The sequence below is a fragment of the Theropithecus gelada genome, chromosome 2 (genome assembly GCF_003255815.1).
Source record: "Theropithecus gelada isolate Dixy chromosome 2, Tgel_1.0, whole genome shotgun sequence".
Lineage (NCBI taxonomy): Eukaryota > Metazoa > Chordata > Mammalia > Primates > Cercopithecidae > Theropithecus > Theropithecus gelada.
In genome coordinates, this window is record NC_037669.1 from 57,333,261 (window position 1) to 57,358,348 (window position 25,088).

At 39.2% G+C, this 25,088-nt stretch overlaps 1 protein-coding gene across 3 annotated transcripts in view; it reads right to left on the bottom strand.

Moving 5' to 3' along the window:
* Positions 1–25,088, bottom strand: part of GRM7 (glutamate metabotropic receptor 7) — an 889,769-nt gene that overhangs the window by 259,809 nt on the left and 604,872 nt on the right. For all 3 annotated transcript variants that reach the window (XM_025375788.1, XM_025375787.1, XM_025375786.1), the window contains exon 7: positions 21,207–21,346. In XM_025375788.1, coding sequence (XP_025231573.1) covers positions 21,207–21,346 — 140 coding nt within the window. The remainder of the gene's footprint in view (positions 1–21,206; positions 21,347–25,088) is intronic.

Here is a 25,088-nt window from a genome sequence, read left to right on the forward strand (position 1 = left end):
AGAGTAGTTATTCAATTAATGTCCGTTGGGTGAATGGATGACTCATTGGATATGCTGAAAAGAGACTCATTCTTTACCTCTTGTTGCTTCTTTCCTTATTTGCAAAATGAGAATTCCAGAAAAACATACTGCTTAGAATTGTTAGGAATATTGAACAAGATGATATAAGTAATTTTAAATAGTAGGAAAATAAATGTTAGCACTTTCTTTTCTCTCCCCAAGGAATGTGGAATTTATTTAATGTCACTTATTTTAAAATTCACCAAATGACGCAACACAGCACATGAATCCTCAGAATCAGACAAACCCCATCCTCGGTCTTTAGAACACTTCTGAAAGATACTTGCTTAACTTCACACTAGTAAAGGCAGCTCATTCTCTCACTTTTCCTACTTAAAATTTTTCTTAAAAAACCTTTATCTCTAGATCAACTTTCTTCCAGGAAAGAACAGTCATCCACATTTGCTCTAGAGGGTCTTTCACAGTTGGGCTCAGAGCTGGCCTATACATAGCATTGCCTCCTTTATATCTTCTAGCCTCTCATACCACTGGCTTTGCCACAATCCGGGGGTGCTTTATAACTCCCTCTCTAAGGACATGCCCCCTGGCATGGTCTCCCTTCAAAAATATCTCTCACATTGACTTGCTATGAACCTCCCCTAGGTCCACCAGAGTTAAATTACTGGTACCTTAATGGGACATGGTTACCTACATATCAATTTTTCCTACTATCTACAGCTACACTGAGGTAGGTACCTTTCTTCAGGTTATGTGAGTTTATTTGGAAGCAATCAAGTGGCAGATTCTTTGTCTAGAGTAGGGTTAGTGTCTATGGGATTGAGATACATGTAATCAAACTTATAGGGTTTATAGAATCTGACTTGCCTATCATGGTGTGAAATATTCATTTCTTGTTTGTTTTTGTTTTTGTTTTTTTTTTTTGAGATGGAGTCTTGCTCTATTGCCCAGGCTGGAGTACAGTGGTGCAATCTTGGCTCACTGCAACCTCCACCTCCCGAGTTCATGCCATTCTCCTGCCTCAGCCTCCCAAGTAGCTGAGATTACAGGTGCCCACCATCATGCCTGGCTGATTTTTTGTATTTTTAATAGAGACGGGGTTTCACCGTGTTAGCCAGGATAGTCTCGATCTCCTGACCTCGTGATCCACCTCCCAAAATGCTGGGATTACAGGCGTGAGTCACTGCGCCTGGCCAGAATAGTCATTTCTAATTAGCAAAATGCTTTGACCTCTGAAGAGCATTTGCACTTTCTATGCTTTCTGCAGCGCACAGCAGGACAGTATGCCTTGTTGAGGATAGATGCCCAGCTACAGTGAGAATATCTCCTCCATGTTCACTAAGAACTTTCCATAGGCATTGTGTACATTTAATATCCACATTAATAGGCAAGAGTTCTTTTCCTTTCCTGAGACAGGATTCTTCCCCCAAATTATCATAAAATGTACTGAGGGCTTGGCCACACATAGCAATAAGAGTTATCATTAATCCTTAAAACAATCCTTAAATTAATCCTTAAAAAAATCCTGCCAGCTAGGTCTTATTTCTCCTTTCTCAACAGAGGAAACTGAGGCCCAGAGAGGCCACATAATTTGCTCAAGGTCTAATAGTCATTGTTTGACAAATCTGGAATTCATCTCAAGCTTATCTTACTTGCTGCCTACCATTTGCTTCAGATTAAAGGATGCATTGAACTTGCTTTGAGAATTACAGATGCTGATATATAAAGACTTCGTTGGCCAGGTGCAGTGTTTCATGCATATAATCCCAGCCCTTTGGGAGGCTGAGGCAGGACCCCAGGAGTTCAAGAGCCCACTTGAGCACAGGAGTTCAAGACTAGCCTAGGCAACATAGGGAGATACTGTCTCTACAAAAAATTAAAAAATCAGGCATGGTGGCACATGCCTGTAGTCCCAGCTACTTAAGGGGTTGAGGCAGGAGGATCACTTCAGCCTGGGAGATTGAAGCTGCAATGAGCTGTGACTATACCACTGCATTCCAGCCTGGGTAATAGAGCAAGATCACATCTCAAAAAAGAAACAAACATTAAAGACTTTGTATTTGCAATAAAATCTTGTAGCCCAATGGCCCTGCCCATGTTTGCCTACCCACTTGCATACTTTCATATTACTCTTCTCCAGGTAGTCATGTTGGACTCTAATATACTCCCATTTTTAAATGTCTCCTTTTAAATATATTTTGTTTTTCCATGGACAAACACTTATTTCATGATTATTAGCTGTGTGTAGCTTAATTCTCAAAGCATGGTCCACAACTCATCTGAACAAGGTTTCAACAGAATCAGAATTTTAGTGGTGATGCTAGGCTCTGGTAACTTCCATTTCAACACATATCCCAATGATCTGAATGTATAGCAAAGTTTGAAACCCATAGTTCGAGCCCTACATTAAACACTACCAATACCTACAATTCGAATCTGCAATAGTAATACTCAACAATTTCACTCTGGAATACTCAGGATGAATTACTACTCCCAAGTGCATGCAGAGATATAATATGTATAAATATTGTATACCATTTTGCTCATTTGCTTTTTATTTAATGCTGCAACACATTGGCGGGGTGGATATTATGGGACCGATTCCAGACTTTGATGGTAAATCTCAGAGTGCTTAAGTCGACTTTAACACAGTTCTAAACCCAAAGTCTCAATTTTATTCCAATTGCTTTGAGGCTAGTTTACATATAACTAACTTTCCCTTCTGTAAGTGGGGAGCTTGGTCCCTTCCTTTTTCTATATACCACTCCCCTTAAGACTTCTTTTTCCTAAGATGTTGCTCTAAATCTGCATTTCTACCAGCGAGAACCTGGAAAATACATTGCCGGAGAGAAGGAAGTCTCCTACTCCTCTATCTTGAGGGGCCTGGCTGAGTTGTGTATGCTTATTTCTCATTTTTGCCACCTAGGTAGGTAATTGTGAGCATCTTTCTTGTCTGGTTAGACTCTGTGATGGATGGGACCGTCTCTCCCACTTCTGCGTCTCTCAACAGCTCTGAGAACAAAGCAGTGCACACAGGAGATCTTCACTAACTGTTCTTGACTAATGACTGCATCTGTGTCTGACAAGTGCGGTATCCATTGTGCACTAAAAATGAATGAGTTGATTTAAATTAAGAAAAGTGTCAGGTTGTTCCTGGGGTCATATAAGTTGCCACAGTAGCAGGGTAAAAACAAGAGTTAGAGTTAGTTAACTTTTATGTGAATTTAAAAATATTTCCAGCCTTTTTTTTTTTTTTTTTCTGTTACAGATGGAGAGTCAGCATACATATCAGTTACGACTGTGAACTACAGAGCTAGAAAACCTGGGTTTATTCACCACTCCACTTATTTATTGCCTATAAACCTTGACCAATAGCATAGTTGGGGGCCTCAGGTTTATCATCTGTAAAATGGGAATAACAACAGCACCTACTAATAAGTGAACTGTGAGAGTGACCTAATAAGTAAGCTGTGAGATAGTGTAGTGACTGGCATATAGTGGGTGATTTAAAAGTTAACTTTTTTCATTTATTGTTCATCAATATATATTTAGAAGGCCCTATAGGTTAGACATTAAGCTAGCTCCTTTGCATAGATTAACACAGAAACTCTGGGAGGGAGGTATCTGTAGCAGGTGCTGTCATCTGGCAGGCATTTTCCGTACAGGTCAACATACTCAGCATACTTGCTACCGTGGCACACTCTTTGCCTCTCTGCTTGAGAGTGGTCTCTGGCTATTGTTAGGTATAAGTGGTGGGAGATAACCTCCAAGGAGTATCCGTCAAACAGTGAGGCATGAGAGTTGTAGATAAGTACCCCAGCTTCCTCACCACCATTTTGAGGTTTTTCTAGCCATTTCCTGTGAGTCACCAGTGAGATGTAGCTTGAGGCGCACAGAGTGATAGCCTCCTCATCCCCACACTCTGTCCTGGCCTTCCTTGCCTGACTTGTCTACTCCCTTACATGTTTGGCAGGACCATCTCCCAAATTCTTGCCTTGGAATCTTCTTTTGGGGAAAAGCAGACTAGGACAGTATAAATGTCCCCACTTTACATATGGGTACACTGAGGTCCAGAGACTTCCAAGCTGGACTTCTGAGGCCACACTCTTTCCATCTCTGTACTATAATTGTCTTCTGGTTCTCAGCTTGACTCTTGAGTACTATAAAGTCGTGTTTAGAGTGCTCTGGGGACACTGCATAGAGACCAATTGAGAATTAGGGAAGGTTTTATGGAGTGAGTAAAACAAAAGCTAACCTGTCAAAGATGTGCAGGTGACTGCATGCCTGCGGGGAGATGGGCCAAGACAGGAATAGTAACTAGTCATGTACACAAGAACGACCTTTGAGTACTATAATGCCATCACACTAGTTGATAAGTAGGACTTCTCATCCCTCTCCAGTGTTCCCTACTGTTCTACATTCCCAAAATTTCCCAGGGATGCCCATGGCCTGCCCATGATCCAGTAACTTATGTGTTAATAAGATAGGAGGCTTCAGGACCCTATTTCAGCAAGAGGTGTTGACTATACTCATTGATTGCTCCCCAGATCTGACTGATTATTAAATATTTGAAATGTAATGCTCTTGGCAAAAAGAAAGAGGACTAGCAAAAATATTTGCTGATTAAATTCCATGCTTTGTTCTCCCCCCTTTCTTTGCAAAATGCCCCAGTCATCTCTCAGCTGAAAAATAAATGTCTACTTGATACGTGGGCCAATATAAATTTTTAATGGCATGAGCAATTACCCAGTGAGGACCTTGCCATATCACAAGAAGTGTTAAAACAGAGCCCAGCGCTTAGTGAGAAAGACTTCCACCTAAGACGGCAGAAACATATGGTTTTTCAACAGGTCAGTGGGTCCCCAGATTTCCCTCCAGTTGGCATGAGAAAGCCTAAGCCTGTAAATTCATGGTTCCTGAGATGTGCTGTCAGCGTGAGGTTCAATGAGCAGAAGAAAGAAAAATCCCTATAAGGAAGGCACAGTCACCACAGAGAATCAAGGACAGCCAAGTTCATGTTTCAAGCTGGGAGACAGAAGGGTCATTATTAGAGCTTTCAAAAGCACCTCTGGTAGAAATTCAAAAAAACCCCACTCACATTAATAAAGTTATCTTATTGAACTTGCTCTTCAGGAAGGGCAGGAACATTGGATCATGACAAAGGACAAAGACAGTGCCACTTATAACTGGTCCTTATAACATGCCAATTTCAAAGGGTCTTTGATACCGTGCTTTAGAACAGAAATTGACATGGACCAAGGTATGCTGAATACATTTGTGTGTGATTTTACTTTTTAACTGGAGATGCAGGCTTCGCAAGGAGAGAGGGAAATTAGCAATCCCATGAGAAATGGCTAAAAGAAAGGGTACAAAAACATTCAAATGATATTTCAAAAGACATTTTAAAAAGAAACCTATGGTGATGTTTCTTTGTGTTGATGACAGCAAAGAGAAACAAAGGAATAAAGACGTACATCTCAGAAAGAAACAATCAAAGTGAGATGCAGCCCCAAAGTCTGGTACTTGGTGGAGGCCTCACTCTTGAAGGTCACCTCACACAGCTAAATCTGTTACCTCTGGTCACATACTCATGAATGTCTTTTTGAAAACAATTATCTTGGGTAGTAATTGATCTCTACCTATTCATTCTGGAAGCCAGTTTGCATCAGGGTTGAAGAGCTAAGATTTCTTAAGTATACACCAGAGTTGGGAAGGGTGAGAGAGGTGTGGTTAGTGCTTCCTTAGTATCTGTCTAAAGAAGACTTTAGACAAGATTGAGCTTTCATAAGACATAGTAAGATTTAGTAAGACTTTAGTAAGATTTAGTTGTGAGGTCCTGATGAATGAATGCACCCTAGGCAGCTGAGTATCTTGCTCTTTTGAGTGCATTTGAAAAAAATTTCCACCAGAGATGCTTTTGAAATCTCCAATAATGTCTCTTCTTTCTAAATTGTAGTTGCAGAGCTCTCTGGAAAAGGAAAGTTAGTACCAAATAAGAGATTCAAGTTTTTACCACTTTACACTTTCATTTTCAAGCATCAGTTTGATGTCTAACACTTTGCTAGGCCCTGGAAGAGACAGTGCTCTGAAGCGCTTCATGGAAGTGGTTAAAAAATAATGTTGACCTAGCAAGATGGAAATTTCCACTAGGGGGGTTAAGGAAGAGGCAATGCTTTATGTGAGTCTTCACAAGTAAGGTGAAATGTGTCCAGTGGCCAGTGTTCAGTTTGGTGGTGGAATATGGCATTTCAGATGGTGTGTACAAGACACAGAAATGTCAGAGAGAATGTGACAGATTCAAGACCGTCAGAGAGGTCTTTGAGACAGAAGTGTGGGTGTGAGTGGCAGAACAAGGGCAGAGAGGTACGAGAAGCAGGAGCTGGGAGTAACCATCTGATCCTGGAAGGAGGGAAAACTGGCGGGAAGTTTTGACATAGAAGAGTGACATGGTCTTATTTGTGTTTCAGAAAAAGTAGCAACAACAATAATAGTAGTCCTGGCAAATATTTATTGTACCAGCCACTGTCTTAGCCACTTTTCTTTTTTAAAAATTTTTCTTATTTTTTTGAGATAGAGTCTCACTCTGTCACCCAGGCTAGAGTGCAGTGGCGCGATCTCATATCACTGCAACCTCTGCCTCCTGGGTTCAAGTGATTCTCCTGCCTCAGCTTCCCAAGTAGCTGGGACTACAGGCGCGTGCCACCACACCGGCTAATTTTTTGTATTTTGAGTAGAGATGGGGTTTCATTGTGTTACCCAGGATGGTGTCGATCTCCTGACCTTGTGATCCTCCCGCTTCAGCCTCCCAAAATGCTGGGATTACAGGTGTGAGCCATGGCGCTCAGCCCCCAGTCACTTTTCATGTCGTTAACTCTCACAACAATCCTGTGGGTTAGTTCCCAATATTAGTCCCATTTTGCAGATAGGGGAATGAGGCATGGAGAAGGGAAGCAAGTTAAGTGGTAGAACCAATAGGCAGTGAAACACAGGATTTAAACCCAGGCAGCCTGCCTCCACAGCCCATGCTTTGTAATACCCCCATATCACCTCTTCTGAAATAAGTGTCAGTCCACACCTGTGAATACTGATCTACTAATTCCTCTCCATTTCTCAGAACGTAAAATGTAGGCAAAGAAAGCAGATTTGACTCGGGACATTTTCACAGAGGGATCAATAGTATTGTCTGTTTTAAAATAATCCTGCCAGCCCCATAGTAGCTCCAGATGGTTTAAAAACCAATTTAAATATAGAGCAGAGACCAGTGAAAGAAGGCATTTCAACAGGGTGCCTAAATCTTGAATACTCCATGATAGAAATGCCCACAATACTGGATATGCCTAATAAGATGCTTGACAGTGAAATTCGCAAGGCATCCAGAAAATCTTCAATGGTTTTGCCATAATGTTGTCAGGTAATGACTATAAAGCAAATCAGTTAGTCTTCTGCTCAAGTCTCCTTTCATTATAGACAATCACCTCAAGTGGTGATGACAGTCATTTGTGTAACAATAACAGTGATGAGAAAGTGAAGAGCTATGAATTCCACCCCTTCTTCCCAGACTCCTGACATTGTAATCTGCCATCCTTGATTGAATCCTGTAAACTGGCACTAACAGCCAAGGTGATCTATACTGTTAATGAAAAAAAAAATTAACTATCAAGAAATATGCACACGAATCATGTAACCGACTCTTTACCAACATCAGTGATAACTTCTTACTGAAGCATAAATGATTTCAGGGCAATTTCCAAAAGCCACTTACCTTTCCAATGCATATCCATCAATGTGTTGAAGCTCGCTTTCAGAGTGTGATTTCAAATGGCAGGCATCAAGCTCCCTGCTAAGATAAAGGTGCTGGTCTCCTATTCAGTCATTGTGAAGGCTCCCTTACAGTATCACCACACAATAAATCAAGAACACATTTGTTATTGATGAGAAACGTAGACTTCTTTGTATTTTCCCACCACATCCTTTCTGTCTTCATTGTTCTGAGCTTGTTACTTCTTTCTCATTGTCATCCTCAGGAAGACTTTCAAGTAGAGCAATTGAAAACAGGTCCCTACAACTGAATAGTTGTGTGTTTGTTGAGGAGTTTGTAAGGCATCCACACCTATTGGCCAAAGAGCTGTGTTTAAATGTGGGACTAACTTCAACATACAAGACCAAGTCACCACTTTGCATTTAACAATTTACAAAATCATTCCTAAGTATATGACTGGTTATCAGTTCTATCTCTGCCTGCTTTCCTGCAGGCATATAATTGTCTATACATCTTTTAAGGAGCAGCCCTTATTTCACTTACTCTGTAAAATCTTTCCAGATTCCCAATTGGTCCCTACTCATGTCCCTAGAACACTGTAAATGTGACATCATAGCACTCAAAAGTATATGTGAACCCATTTTCCAAGCAGGACAGATACTACATCTTGGGATCCACAATCAGTTAAATGTAAGAGTTTAAGATTTAGCTTAAAAAAACTCTGATACCACTTTTATGCTTAGCAAAGGGAAGTTAGCTGTACAGCTGTGCAAAGATTAGCTGGAACTTGTTTCCAGGAATGGGAGACTCATTTATGTATGTGCACAACTGAGGGATCAAGGGGGGCTTTTCTCATTTCAGTTGTTTTTGGTCGGGGGTTACTACTCTCAACTGTCGATTTTTTTTTGAGGAGCTATTTGTACACATGATGCTACCCAGGCATCATGGATTTAAACCCAGGCAGCCTGGGTTTCTTTCTACCATAAAATGGTAGAAAGAAAGGTGGGCTGATCAAACATTCCTAAGAATAGGAGGGTCTACTTGAGAGCACAGGGTATAGGGTAGGGGATTCCAGCTACAGTAATCAGAAAAATGAATTCTTTCAGACTAAAGCCCCCACTTAGGATATGAACACTGTAATTTCAACAGAAGAATGCTGATAGCACCAATTATGGAATTGTCTTGCTTAAGTAACAACAGTATATTAGGATGACATGCAGCTCAGTGGCCATGCTATTTTGGTTCTAAAAGTTATAGTACAAAAGATAGATAAATGTGACTTTTTATCATGGCCATAAGCGATGACACCAAACAACCCCTCGTTAGGTGTCAGAGAACTCTGTAGAAGCTGACCCTGCACAGAGTTGATATCATAGATTAAAAGATTCTAACTTGGTCCTTATCCTCAGAACAAATCCCCTGCAATCACCCAGCTAACTAGGATCAAGGAAACTAAAACTGTCTGCACTAATAGGATTTTACTATTGCAAGCAATTCTTACCCAGGAAGATAAAGTTACAAATAGTTGTATGGTTTGTTGTTGGAACTTCCTGAAAATCCATCTATTTGAATAATCAGCCAGGAAAATAAGTTACCATAGGGATAAATAGTCTCTTTTCTGAAATACTGACCACACAACTGGGCCAAGCCCTCTAATCAAACAATGGTTTACTCAAAACGACTTGTTTCAAAATCCTCTTTGCTGTATTCACCAATACAAAACTATAAGATCACATGCTTTGCACAATTCTGATCAAGATTCCCTCACTGAAAGAAGTGCCTTAATTTAAATCCCCAAATCTTAAAAAATATCTGTCCTTGATCTCCCTTTTCTGAGATGTTACAAAAACTCTGTCAAGGTGGTTTTCTCTCTCTCTCTCTCTCTTTTGTTTTTAAGAGACAGGGTCTTGCTCTGTTACGTAGGTTGGAGTGCAGCAGTGCAGTCATAGCTCATTGCTTTCTTGAACTCCTGGGCTCAAATAATCCTCCTGCCTCAGCCTCCGGAGTAGCTAGGACTACAAACATGTGCCATCACACCCGTCTATATTTTTAGTTTTTAAAATTTTTGTATGGATGGGGTCTTGCTTTGTTGTTCAGACTGGTCTCGTACTCCTGGCCTCAAGTGATCTTCCTGTCTTGGCCTCCCAAAGTCCTAGGATTACAGGTGTGAGCCACTTCCCTGGGCCTAGTGGTCTCTTTTATTGAAGTAAGCAATAAATGTGACTTTGTTTTATCAATAGGATATTTTGGTAGCTTTCTCAGGGAGTCAGTAATTGAAACTCCACATCCCAAGCTATTAACTACTGTGTGTTACTGCTTCATTGCCTTTGCAGCCAGAGAATATGAGAGCTGGGTATATACTTAGAAGTGGAACTGCTAACTCATATGGTCACTTTATGTTTACCTTTTTGAGAAAACGGTCTGCATGTATGCTTTGTCATTGAAAGAGATCTAATGCAACAAAAATAAAATATTGAGAAATCTAGGGACTAAAACAGAAATAAAAGATCTTAACTGGGGGCAGGGCGATTGAAAAACATTATTTGGCATGACTAAGTTATTATTCTACTTTAAATGGAAGAAGGAAATGAGTTAACATTAAGGTGGGATCAGGAAGAGAGATGAGTGAGGAGTGTTACACTGTCTTCCTGATTTTGACCAGGTTTCTGGAAGTGGTGACTTTGTTGCCTCATGTCTCACTCCCCTGTTGGGAGTTCTACTCTGTTTCAGTGGATGGGGCTATGCCATCTGCAAGGACCCTGAAAAACAGCTGGAGTCAACAGTCCTCTCTCCTTGAGCTCATCTAACTCGCCTATGATGTTGGCATCACTTACCCTTCCTATTAATCTTCAATCTTGCCCTGCTACTTAAGGGGGTTCTATATGTTTATCATTGAATCTAGGGTTCTTTCCAAGCTTCCCAGAAATGTGAGTGACACATTTATCAAACAGACTAGCTCAATTACAGATCAAAAGTGTTTAAGTATAAAAGCTTCATAACATTTCTATGTACACAATTATGTGAACTCTCTTAGTCCGTTTTATGTTTCTATACAGGAATACCTGAGACTGAGTAATTTATAAAGAAGAAAGATTTGGCTCATGATTCTGATATACGGAAAAAATCAAGATTGGGATGTGGCAAGAGCCTCAGGCTGCTTCCACTAATGGCAGAAGGTGAAGAGAAGCCAGTGTGTGCGGAGATCACACAGTGAGAGAGGAAACAAGAGAGAAGGAGAGGGGAGGGAGGTGTTAGGCTTTTTAACACCCAGCTCTTCTGGGAACTAAAAGAGTAAAAACTCACTCACCTCCGAGGTAGGGCATGAATCCATTCATGAGGGGTTTGCACCCATGACTCAAAGACCTCACCTTTAGGTCCCTCTCCCAAGACCACCACACAGGGAATTAAATAGCAAAATGAGGTTTAGAGGGGGCAAGCATTCAAACTACAGCACTCTCTATTTAAGAATAATGGGAATTTAATATGGATGTTACAGACTTCCCAGAAAAACAAAGTTATTAAGTACAGTAAAGAACTATGGTAGGCAAAATAATCCATTCCTCTCAACTCCCCACAAAGATGTCTATGTTCTAATTTTTGGAACCTGTAAATATGTTACATTACATGGCAAAAAAGACTTTGCAGTTGGAATATGGTTACCTACCTTAAAGTAGAGAGATTATCTTGAATTATCTGGGTGGACCCAATACAATCAAATGGGCCTTTCAAAGTGGAAGAGGAAGACAGGAGAATCAATGAAAGAAATGCATTGACAGAAAAAGAGGCAGAAGAGACTGGATGCTCAGAGAAACTTGACCTGCCATTGCCAGCTTTGAGGATAGAGGAAAGGGGTCACAAGTCAAGGTGCCAGAAGCTGGGGTCCACCCACCACTGCCAGCAGAGAAACAGGGACCTCAGTCCTGAAACCAAAAGGGACTAAATTTTTCCAACAACCTGAATGAGCAGAAATAGATTCCTCCTAAGAAAAGGGAAACAAAGAAAGAAGAATAGCCCTGGTTCTGCCTTGATATTAGTCCTGTGAGACCTATGTTGGACTTCTAAAGAACTATGAGATAATAAACGTGTACCATTTTAAACCACTAAATTGGTGGTAATTTTTTGTACAGCAGCAATAAAAAACTAATACAAGAAACACGACCACAAATCTCATATGCATTCTTGCATCAGGGAAGTTTTCACTATTCATTTTCAAAGTGTTCTTATGAGGTGCGTATTTTGCTTGATTTGACTTTATTTTATTTTACTTTCTTTAAATACAAAAGGGAATTGTCGTTCAGGAATGTTAAATGATTTCCTCAAGCAACAAGCAGAAAAGGCAGGACTCAAACGGGGGCCTTCTGATGATGCCTCATTTTATGAGAGTTTCTCCCAGGTGGAGGGAAGCACTTTAAATCTACTTCCTGTATTTTCATTTGGACATAACCAGGTCGTTCTAGAATTTTTTGGCTTCCCAAAGCAAAAAAGTGAGGCAGACCATACATTTGTTGACTTTCTTTCCTTTCATAATTTTGGGTTGGTGATAACGAGTTGAGTCCCTGTTATAAGAGTGTAGCTCTCTAAACTCATTCATCTTGTTGTATTTCTTTTTTCATATATATTTTGCCTGAGCCCAAAACGCAGATAGTAATGGCGTTCGACAATTTCCACAGAGAATCTGGAGTCTATTAATAAACAAAAAGTGATTTGCTTGAATGCCTAGAATGCAAACAAGAATTTATGGGGGTTTAGGCTCTCTAATGTACATGTTTGTGGAACCATATTGAAAATTATAAATATTATTAATCTTCCAGCCATTCATAGAAAGAACACAGTGATACACCATTGATTCCTAGGACAGATGCTGACAAAAGAAGGAGTATCTGTTTCTTTCATTTCCAATATGTTTCTGAATACACACAAATATATGTTTCCAAACAAAAGCATTTTCTTTACTAAGGCAGTCCTCTCTTTCAGACTGCATTTGTCAACCCTTTTAAGAAAGTACTATTACATATTATGGAATGTTTTTGGATATTAACAGTATTGATATATTATTGATTTTTAGAAACCAATTTCCAGAGACTATCAATAAAAAGTTAAGCATACATTCAAACTAATTTCTGAATTAGTGAAAATAAGTTAGAATCTACTCTAAGTCTAGATTAGGTGAATGAAATAAAATGCTAGTGGAAGTTAGGGGGATTATGTAAGAGAGTGGAGTGGTAGGAGGCCGGGGGTCTGTTGTAATGTAGAGAGCACACACCTTGTACCAAGTGGAAAGCTGTTCCTTTGATTTAGCCAGCTTTTGTTGCATGAGAAGTAAGGGCACATCACTGCCAGATCCGATCTTTTAAAGAGAAGTCAAAAACATTCTTATGTCATTTCCTGACACTTAAAATATTGGCAAGTAATTAATTTTTGAACCACACCTGCTGTCTGTAATCAATTTGGGGTCTCTCATCTCAAGTTAACTGACAAATGGGAAGCAGTACTTAATTTTGACTTATAAATCAAAATAACAGTACTATTTTTGATTTATAAATATATTTTATAAAATATCACAGATTCAGAGATGCTGACAAATAAAAATAATTCTTGTTACTGTGGTGTCAGGTTAAATGCTATCTTTTCAGAGAGACCTTCCTTGTCCTGGTTCACAGATATGATCAGTATCAGGCAGAGCATGATTAAGTGACCAAATCCTAAATCCTTTCCTGTTTTGATGCTTCCTGTAATGTAGCATTAAAGTGTAGAGAAGCAAGTGGCAGATGCAACCAGCTTCAATGGTTTGATGATTAGTTAACTTTAGCAAAACAAATGGCCAATGACTTTTCAACTTGATTCCTCAAGAGCAGCAATTTCACCTCATGCCCTCAAATAGCCACTGATAGGTGTCTAAAAACAAACAAACAAAAATCAATTGGAATAAAACAAAAACTAATTCTTCTATCTCTTTCCCTCCTTTTCTTCTGAATGGCTTTAAAATTTAAAACCAAAATTGTTCATCTTTGCACTTGGAACAAGCTTACAGAGCACTTAGGGAACCCTTGAGGAACCTATTTGGTAAACCAAGTTCTCAAATGAATCCCTGAATCATGTAGAATTGCTGACTTGGGTAGAAGTCTGGTTGAATCCTCTGATCCATTCATCCAATAGGCACTGGGATGCTAAGTCAACAATGACCTAGTCCTTGTCATTAAGTAATTTGTATAATTCAACTGTTTGTCTGTTTATCTAGTTATCCATTTAATATTTAACAAGCCGTTTCTATATGTTCAGCACTATGCTTGGTGCTGGGGGATACAGAAAAATAACCCAGCTAAATGCTAGTAATTGATGTTTTGAGCAATTATGGATCATGTGTATTAGCCTGTTTTCACACTGCTATAAAGAAATACCTGACACTGGGTAATTTATAAGGGAAAGAGGCTTAATGGACTCACAGTTCCACATGGCTAGAGATGCCTCAGAAAATTTACAGTCATGAAAGGGTAGCAAGGACCTTCTTTGCATGGTGGCAGGAGAGAGAAGTGAAAGCAGCGGAAATGCCAGACACGTATAAAACCATCAGATCTCATGAAAACTGACTGCCATGAGAACAGCATGTGGGAAACCACCCCAATGACCCAGTCACCTCCCTCCCTCAACATGTGGGTATTACAGGTCCCTCCCTCATGAGATTTGAGTGGGGACACAGGCAAACCATATCATCATGTGACAAACTAAGGACGTGGAATTATTATTTTTGTTGCTATTGTGGCTAACATTTGTTGAACATTTACCACGTGCCAGGCACTGTTTTTAGCATGTTACATATATTTTTTATTACATGTAATGCTGACCATAACTCAGTGAAATAGGTACTACCATAAGCCTGCTTTACAGCCAGTAATGGTGGAACTGAGACTCAGATCCATTTAATCAGTTCAGCTTTAAAGCCTATTGTCCTAATTACTAACAATAGAACTACAAATTACAAGAAAAGAGCTGTTAATTATGATGGGCAAAAAGGTGCTTCCATAAAAGAAGACTTCAAATTGAAGCTGAGGAAGTGCTAGATTTTGACACCTTACATATTTTTCTCTTTGTCAACATTGCCTTGATTACTGCTATTACATACCTCATGTAATACATTGTAAATTATGAGTACAGTAAGATTTTTACTGTTGCAATTATGAAACAATAGAGCAATTAGCAGTTTTATAGGCAGGTGCAGGTATAAGTCCATATTGATTTGGAAATATTTAATTGTATTAAACAGATTTCGGCAATCAACTGTTTGTCTTATGTCCTAAGTGTCTGTGACAGCCAAAATTCTAGCGAGCGTGAAAGATTCAATATGGAACGAACATTACAACTTTTGAAATTAATTTTAATCACCTCAGTTTAATAAAAACTGAAACATTTCTGCTTAATAAGGGGTGGCAGATAGTTTTTTTTTTTTTTTTCTCTTTTCCATCCCAGGCACACTAAAACAAAAAACAATTCTATTTTATTTTTTCCATTTTTCATTACTATGGTGAATCAGATTGTAAACAAAGAGTATCTCACATAAATTGTCTTAATTTATTGATAACTAAACAATCCAGATAACATTATGAATGGCTTCTGGTAAGGATTTCCTAGGGCACAAACAATACGACCTAGATCTAGTTTTTGTTTTCAAGTTTTGACTTCTCTTCCCTGAAGTTCCTACATGGTGGTCTCAAAATGGCTCCTCAGGAGCCATTTTGCCTCCAAGAAGAGCATGTTGGTGTCTCAGATTGGCCAGCAGACATCCAGTGATGTCTTGATTAGAGAGACGTAGTATGGGTGCCCATCCCCATCACTATGGCCACAGTGATTGGCTTAGACTGAATTAGTTGATTCCCCTGGACTTGGGAAACACCCAGGGCAAACCACAGGGCTGAAAAGAGAAACTTGGGGCCAGGTACAGTGGCTCACGCCTGTAATCACAGCACTTTGGGAGGCCAAGGAGGACTGATCACGTGGTCAGGAGATCAAGACCATCCTGCCTAACACAGTGAAACCCCATCTCTACTAAAAATACAAAAATTTAGCTGGGTGTAGCGGTACGCGCCTGTAGTCCCAGATAATCAGGAGGCTGAGGCAGGAGGGAGGTGGAGGTTGCAGTGAGCCAATATCGCACCACTGCACTCCAGCCCAGGTGACAGAGAGAAACTTGGGTACTCTTCTCAGAAGGAGGAAGAGTGGCCGCAGATAATGTCCATCATTTTAAAAAGTACATGTTCATTATATGTGATTTTATATATTTCTGTTAATATATAAACAAAAAATATATTAACAAAAACTAACAAATGCCTACTGTGTGCTAGGTACTGTGTTTACAGGCACCCAAGCATGACTAAAACATGAATTCTACCTTCAAGGAGCTTTTAGTCTCTAGGTATGAAGTGTAAGTTCGACAGAGAAAACAAAATCACCAGAAAAAGTTAAGAAACCCCATATACCTCAGAAGATCAGAAGGTTGGTCTATCTTAACAAATGGCAGAAAATTGAGGTTTGTAGAACTTCAGTTATCCAGAAAAGAGGAAGTAGCATTCATTCAGTCTTCTATTTAAGAGAATATGCAGTTCACTGCAGGAAGCTACTATTAAGAATAGTTCCTTTCTAAAAATGTTTTAACATTTTGGTATATTAGACAATTTTAGTTATTTGGAAAATTAAGATTTTTAACATATCTGAACTTCCTAATTTCAGATAAATAAAAGACAACAAAGTAACCACCATGGTTTCTATCACACATAATATATTTTACTTACAACATAAATTTAGAATTTTTTTAAGCATCCACATTCCATTTCTTGCCTTTTTTTCAGAAATATTTCCCTACCCTAATTTTTAAATATTACTGCATTATTTATTATAAAGCAATTTTTTTTTCTACTTCATCTGAGGAACTACTACTTAACCTTCAAAAGATCCAGTTCAAACATAACTTTGTGGTGGGTGTCTCTAAACCAGTGCCTGTCTGTAGCCCTAAAATGCCATATTATCTACTACAGAGTCCTTACCCTAGACTGTGAACTTGGAGTGCATGGATCTGCCCCTTATTTATTCTAACATCTCCATGAGCTATCATCTCTCCTGACACACTGCAGATAAGCAATCATGTCTGTTGCATTGTCCCTTCTTCTTTCCCCCACGAAGAGTATTTTATACAATCTCTAGAGAGTAGAATACAAACTTAAGAAATTAAATTAGGGTTGTTTCTACAGAGGTTACAATCAGAAGAGTGAATGGTTTTGTTGGTTATGATTCCCTTCCACAGAATTCTTGTTCAGCAGAAATATCCTGGTGGCTAACCATGCATTCATCTCTTGGGCCACATAGGAGACAGAGTATAGTGAGGGTACATGAGACATTTTACAGCAGACAGCACACTGCTAAGCACTTAAATTCCAGAAATTGCATACGGAACAGCAGAGCAGTCTGATCTACAGAGCTGAGATTCTAAGAACCTAAAACTCTGATTTCTTGGCTCAGAAATTCATTTGCAATTACTGACCACAGAGAAAGCCGCCCTTGAAAATTTCATTTGCTTGGGATGATGAAACTGAGAATTGAAAAAGTACCCGTGAATCTTTGTGAGGAGACATACACTTTTTACTTGAAATACTTTATTTTGTTCTGTTGACTAGAGGAAAGCAAACCTACAAAACTGTTTGCCCAAATTCCACTCTCACAGAATCTTTAATAGAATAATTACAGAAAAAGGAACATCAAGGGCAGGATGATGTCGGAGAGGAACCAACCATTGGATACGACAACTGGGCTGTGATTCTGGGTCCCCAGGTGAGAGGGGTAGGACGCCCTCCGGGTACTCTACTTAACTTTTATTTTCTTATCCCCCTGAACACAATTTAAATTAAATTTCACAATAAAAGGTATCAACAGGGTGACATCCTACCAAGTCCAGTTATCTTAGTAGCCACATTAGTTGAATTAAACCCAGCCTCTTATCCCCCTAAAAGTGACCCCCTTCATGGTTGTCATTCACTCCTTTAGGTCCCATGCAATACCAAGTATAAACTACTGCATCCACCTGAGGGTGCCTGTTTTTCCTAACACAACACTCTTAGCATGACAAAGTAGAATAAAGAATGCTCTCACTTAGTTCCAAGCCAAGAACGAACCCCTGTTTTAGCTAGCATAAACCCCCCAAAAAATCAAAAATATATGGTTAGTCCAAATCTCTGGGCCAATTAAACAGAATATTTTAAACTGAGTATTTGGAGCAGTTGGAATGGAATTGTGTCATTTTATTTTCTTTTCTTTCTTCCTTTTTTTTTGAGATGGAGTCTCACACTCTTGCCAGGGCTGGAGTGCAGTGGCATGACCTTGGCTCACTGCAACCTCTGCTTCCTGGGTTCAAGCGATTCTCCTGCCTCAGTCTCCCAAGTAGCTGGGATTACAGGCGCGCACCACCACGCTCAGTTAATTTTTTTTTGTATTTTTAGTAGAGACGGGATTTCATTATGTTGACCAGGCTGGTCTCAAACTCCTGACCTCATGATCTGCCCACCTCAGCCTCCCAAAGTGTTGGCATTACAGGCATGAGCCACTGTGCCCAGCTGGAATTGTGTCATTTTCTATGAGGTTTTCAAGGGCTTGGGGTCTCTGCTTTTTTCTTACTCTCTTCGTAATGGATTTAAAGACCATTTATAGGTTAACAGTTTACATTGTTTTATAATTATGACTCACAACTGTTGTCTGAGCTTCAGACCTATATCAATTTCATTTTGGCTGTAGTATATTTAAGAAGTCTCATATATATAAGAATCCCAATTGGGATGCTTAATTTTCTCCCTTCTACTCCCAGCAGCCTCCCTCATCTCATGTGTTGCCTTCATCCACACAGTGCCTCATGTTACATACGTATCCCGTTCATTTGGCTTCATCTTCACTATCACACATGTCCCTGAGCCAGTGGTCCTCAAAGGGACATCAACATTGCCCAATGACTTCTGATAAAAAGCAAATATTGAGGTTTCCCACACCTCTAGTTCTTCTGAATCAAGTTATCTGAGAGCAGGGCTGGGTAATATGTGCTGGTACAAGCCTTCCAGATGGCTCTGATGCACACTCAAGTTTGAAAAGCACCTCACTTAGCCACCCTATTCCAGCTAGACACCTGCAATACACTCATAATTGGTCTTTCTGCTGCTACTTTTGCCCCCTCCATTATCTTCCCAGCAGCCAAAGTAATTTTATTCCTAAATTTGATGCAGCCACTCCCTCACTTCCTTGCTTAGTACTTCTTAGTGGCTTTTAAATGCACTCAGAATAAAATGTTTAAAATGTATCATGACACACAAGGGGTTGCATGAATATGGCTCTTACCTATTGCTCTAACATCTCCTCTTCCCCTTCCTCTCATTTCCCTTGCTGATTAAATCATCACCACATCAGCCATCTGACCTGCTGGTCACTTTAGTTTTCACATTGCTGGCTTCTCTTGTAGTAGGTCCTTCCTTTTCTACCTCCATTATCCTATCTACCACCTTTTCCATTATCATACTTCAGTATTTCCATGTACATATCTGCTTGCTGTGTACCATGTAACTCCATCCTAGATGCCGAATTGTGCAAGAACAGAGACCACATTTGTTTCATCTTCACTGTGTACCTACGCATATGACTCGTGCAGTGCTTCTAACTTGATAGCTATTTAAAACCAAAACCAAAGAAGCAACAAAAACTTGCTGAATAGCTAATCAAATGCAATTCTTATAAAGGATAAAATACAAACCAAACAAATAAAAATAAACCAGTGTTAATGTTTGTTCTTAAAATAGTGTGCTTAAGAACCCCCATGTAAGATCCCATCTGAAGTTGGTGAATGCTACTTGGGAACTCTTATGGATATTGGACAAATTATATGTGCCAGAAATTTAACAAGAGTGCAGGGTTTATGCTGGCAAAGATTAATGAACCTATTTAATCCACTGGGTCTTATAATAAGCCCTGAGCACTTCACCTATGCACCAAAGACCTTGATTCTCTACCTTTAGTTTTGGCAGAACCATCTTCATATCACATGGCAGCACCCAAAAAAACACACTTTGAGTGTGTCATCCAGGTTATACTGTTTTAATTCTACTTTTGATAACTACCCCTTGAGTTTGCCTTTTAGGTTTTTGTTTGTGTTGTTTTTATTTTCTCCTTTTACTTGCAAATTTAGTGTGCCTTGGATTCAGAATAACCTTAGCTTCTCTTTTGATCTTGGCCGTTTGCATTTATGTAAGCCATGGATGGTACCTGTTGATTCCAACCATTCCTGGATGGCAGAGCATAATCCTTTGGACCCAATTGTAGTGCCAGTTCATGTGTATGGTGCACCTCACGATGGGGAGAACCGGATAGATGCAAAAGCAGGTCTAGGCTAAGGCTATGTGTAAATGAGGTCATTGACCTGTAGTGGCTTCAGCCCTCCCTATGTGAACAACCCTTTCTTCTTAGAAACCACGACATAACCTTCCACTTCCCAAGAAATGGGTTTGCTTTCCACACCCAAGAAGCCTTGTTCTCAATAATTCAAAAAGTACTTCCTGAGTTATAGACTAATAAAGGCTAATGGCATAATTTATTGCTTTACAAAAGACATTAAAGGAATTTTCTAGGATAGAGACTGTGATGGTTAATCTTATGTCCTACTTTGCCATGGAGTGCCCTGATAGTTGGTCGAACATTCTAAGTGTGTCTGTGAGGTTTCTGGATTAGATGAAGATTTGACTCAGGAGGTGAGTAAAGCAAATTACCCTCCCCAATGTGGATGAGTCTTATCCAATTATTTCAAGGTCTGAATAGAACAAAAAGGCTAAGAGAGAATTTTTTGATTGTTTTGGAGCTGGGGCATTGGCTGATAGATTTGATATAATCTCGTGAAAGGAAGTGGCTGCTTACTTAAGGTCACGTTTTAAAGAAAGTGGGAGAGGTTACAGAAAAGGGAAGCACTGCAATCACTCAGATAATCCCATTATAAATCTCACATAAAGTGATACACTCAAATGACTCAAAATACTTTTTAAAAAATCAGTACCACCAAATAAAGAAGAAAAAGGAAGCAAGGAATTGGGGGAGGCAGAAGAAATAAAAAGTTTAATCAAGAGAAAGATCTTGTGAAATTGTTAAGCAGTAACCTGTTTGCTAAGTAACTCCATCTCAGATTAAATGAGATAATTCGCACAAGTGATGAATATAATACCCAAAACTCAGTGCACATTTCTCATCATCATCATCACCATCATTATTATTGGATATCAGTTCCTCTTGATGCCCACAACAAATTGCATGCCCACTTGTATATGCACACAACCATTAAACAAGAATCATTTGTATAACTGAGCAAATTAAAAGTCTGTTCATTCATCTCAACAAGGGAAGAAGGGAAGTAGGCAGAACTCACATTGAGCTGAAGTTCGTCTGTCCACTGCCCGATCAGACGGTAACCCGGGTTGCTGGTGTTTGTGGTCTGGTACTGAAAGATGTCATAACGGCCAGGTGCATCCCCGTTCTTGTTAAACATCACTGGAGTGCCAGCACTACCTAAGGAAGACAGAAAAAATGAAAGATTCTAAAGTTAAACAAGGTTCCTTATATCTCTTGTACTATGGGTGACAGGCTAGAGACTTGCTGAGGAGCAAGGTAGTTAGTAGATATCCCCTTTAATAGGTCCCCCAAAACGGTGCCTGGAATTCATAGGCAATTTATCACTATGGCCTATGAATTTTAATTATGGAAGGTGAAAGACTACTTCCCCTTTTGAATAGTTTCAATGTTTCTCAATATTTCTTAAAATTTTATTCTAGTATTTTCCCCTTTCTGAGGAATAAAAACTATATGCATTATTTTTAAGAGACAGCCTTAAGTTTACTATGCTTCTGATGATGATGATTTTGACTATTATTTTAGCTTCCATCTAACACTAAATTGTGGTCAAACAATTTCAAAAATAACAAATTAATATTAAAAGAGAAATGCTATTTAGAAAACAAGAAGTAAATCAGAAAAATATATTTAAATGTATTTTTCTACACATTCTATTTTAAATATTTTTGCTGGTTATTTCTAATTTATATAATTAACAGAGTAAAACGTCTAGCAGTGTGTTTGGCAGGCCATGTTTATTTATTTAAAATAAATATTGATTTCTTTCTCAATTTCTCATTTGGATCTTCTTAAAATGTCTAAAAGACACAATCAATTATTTTGGCAGAATTAGACTTTGGAGTTAATTTTAAAGAACCAATATATTTATTAAGCATATATACCTATATCTACATCTGTATCTATCCATCCATACTCAATATATAAGTGTATATGGTTGGATGAGTAAAGATTCCTTAATATTAACCACATAGAACAACTGGAAAACAGTATACAAATAATGCAAGACATGAGTTTTGGTTAGTTTCAGCAATAGTTACAAAAGAATCACAAAACATTCAGTAACTGAGTTCTGTCTCTTTCCTGATCCTCTGGAACTGGGAAAAAATACCACTGGCCACATGATAACATGATATATGACTGCTATCTGTCTATAGGCTAATACTGGACCAATATTCCCAGCAGAAAACAATGCTCTATTTCCTGCCATTTACAAACTGAAATGGTTCTTTGGCCACACACAGTTTCAGCCATTGACCCAAATTTGGCGGCACCAAAGCAATGCTGCTCCGAGAATATCAGTGTCCTCTCCCCATGTGAGACCCAGCTTGCTGTTTGGGGAAAAAAAAAAAAAAAAAAAAAAAAAAATTATAGTGACAGAGAAATTAAAATTAGATACCAGTTAGAAGAGGGCAACTTTGGTGCAATGAAAAATACATTTGTCTGGGGAGCTGAAAGCATTGTTATGTCTGGTTTTGAGGCAAAAGCAAATGAAACAATTATAAAAACTATTAAAAATCATTACCATCTATTGAACACATATTTTAGTGTCATTCTTGTGTTGAGTTAGTTGTTTGTGTGGGGATATTCTCAACATCATTGCTGCTTCCTCAAGGTTTGGCTTTTTTTTTTTTTTTTTTTTTTTTACTATTTTAAGCATATTTTTCCCTATCTGGTTAAGATGCTGTCATAACTCTCATTTGAATATGAATATTCGAATTGCCTCGGTATCCATCTCATCCTGTCTCTGTCTTGTCACCCTTGCTCTACATATTTGAAGATAGTCTTCACTGATTTCCTGTTTTTGTGTTCTAGACAAACAAGGCTCTATAACCTGAACAACTTGAGTGGCTTACTCTGCTCCTGGAACTACCAAGAACGAGCTTACAGAGTTCCCTTGCTTATACTCACACACTCTTCAAGTTAACAAATCCAACTCTGTCATAGGAAACATACCTAGGTAATTCCCTGATATGGTTTGGCTGTGTCCCCACTCAAATCTCATTTTGACAAGTAGCTCCCATAATTCTCATGTGTTGTGGGAGGGACTCAGTGGGACATAATTGAATCATGCGGGCAGTTTCGCCCATACTGTTCTTGTGGTGGTGAATGAGTCTCATCAGATCTGATGACTCTAAGAGGGGTTCCCCTTTTGCTTGGCTCTCATTCTCTCTTGCCTGCCACCATGTAAAGACATGCCTTTCGTCTTCCACCATAATTGTGAGGCTTCCCCAGCTTCATCGGACTGTGAGTGCATTAAACTTCTTTTTCTTTATAAATTACACAGTATTGGGCATGTCTTGGATTAATACAAGCCCTGAACCCCAATAAAGACTTTGGCACACTAGCTCCTTCCTCCCTCTCTGCTCCCCACCTGCTGGCTAAGTGCTCATACCTAACTGGCATCTAATTTAAATTTCTCCATCACTATAAACATTTTTTATTTTCCAAACAGCAAGCTGGAGCTCTGGGAGTGGACACTGATCTCCTATGAGCAACATTGCTTTGGTCCAGCCAATTTGAGTCAACAGCTGAATCTGTGTGTGGCCAAATCACCATTTCAATTTTTTTTCTGTCTTTTACCTAGACACTACCCCCATAGACCACAAGGGCACCCACTTTATCATAATAGGGATCTCTTAAACCTGCTGTGTGTAAGAACCAACACAAGTCTTTCCAATATAGGGAGAAAATAATGACAACAAAAACATCAATAACAACAAAAGATTTTTAATATTGGATTTCTGATTTCAACAAGCCTTGTAAGTATCTAAGAAAAAGAAATAAAATCTGGATTTCACATGTTATTAGCAAAGAAATGAGAATCCTGTCAGTTTGCACGAAGACATTATTATTCAGATACTCACCTTTTTCTTTCACATTGGATAGTAGGATTCATGTTGTGCTTTGCTGTAATTCTACAGCTTCTATTCATTAAACAGTACGATTTGAGTTTTTCATAGTCTTTGAGAAGAGAGAGGAAGAATATTGTAGGCGTGGGGCTCCAGAGGAACTCAAGTGCACCAGCTACATATTCATCAGAATGGGCCCCATCACCGAATCTTTCTCCCTTCTTGCAATCTTTGTTAGAAGAAATGGTCTTGTCATGCCCTTTCCATTCTTATTAAAGTTCCGGTTTAAAAAAATAAGAGCTGAATACTTTATCTAAGTGATGACTTGTAATAGCACATTGTGTGGCTTTGACCTTTTTGATGGATTCTCTAATGCAGCTGTCTTATTATTTCCAGTTTTTTAATCCCCACATCTCCTTTTTAACAGCATCCATGAACTTCTCAAAAGAGAATAAGAAGCATTGTGTTCAATGAACTCTATATTTTAAAAAGGTCCAGAGGAGATAAAGAATTCACCAATGGGGAAATGATTCCCCACAGAGATGCCCACAAGGCATTAGAGCCAAGATGCAGGTACACCAGGGCAAAAGAAATAGAGTCACCTGAGAAGATGGGTAACAGACAGTAAAGGACAGATAATGGATTGTACTGAAGTCTGAAATCTCCCCTACTGGATGAGAGTCTCTGAATTTCTTTCTTCTTGGACAGAGAAGGAATAGAGACTCAGATAGCCCAGATAATAAAACAGTCTTCTGCATCAACGTATTTATCTGACACATTTTCTGTTCTCATTTTACCAAACCATGCACAGATTCCAGGAACGTGACATTTGTTCGGGGTTCCTGTTATCTCTTTCTGCCCAAGAAACCACTCTGAATATTAGTACTCAAAACAGTGACAACACTTATTTCGTAATTTGGTCAGAGCTCTGTAGGGACAGCAGGTCTCTGGTCCACTCATGTCAGCTGGGGCAACTTGAGGCTCTCATGTCTGACAGTTGATATTAGCTAACAGGTGGGACCCTCAGCTGGGGTTGTAGCCAGAACATG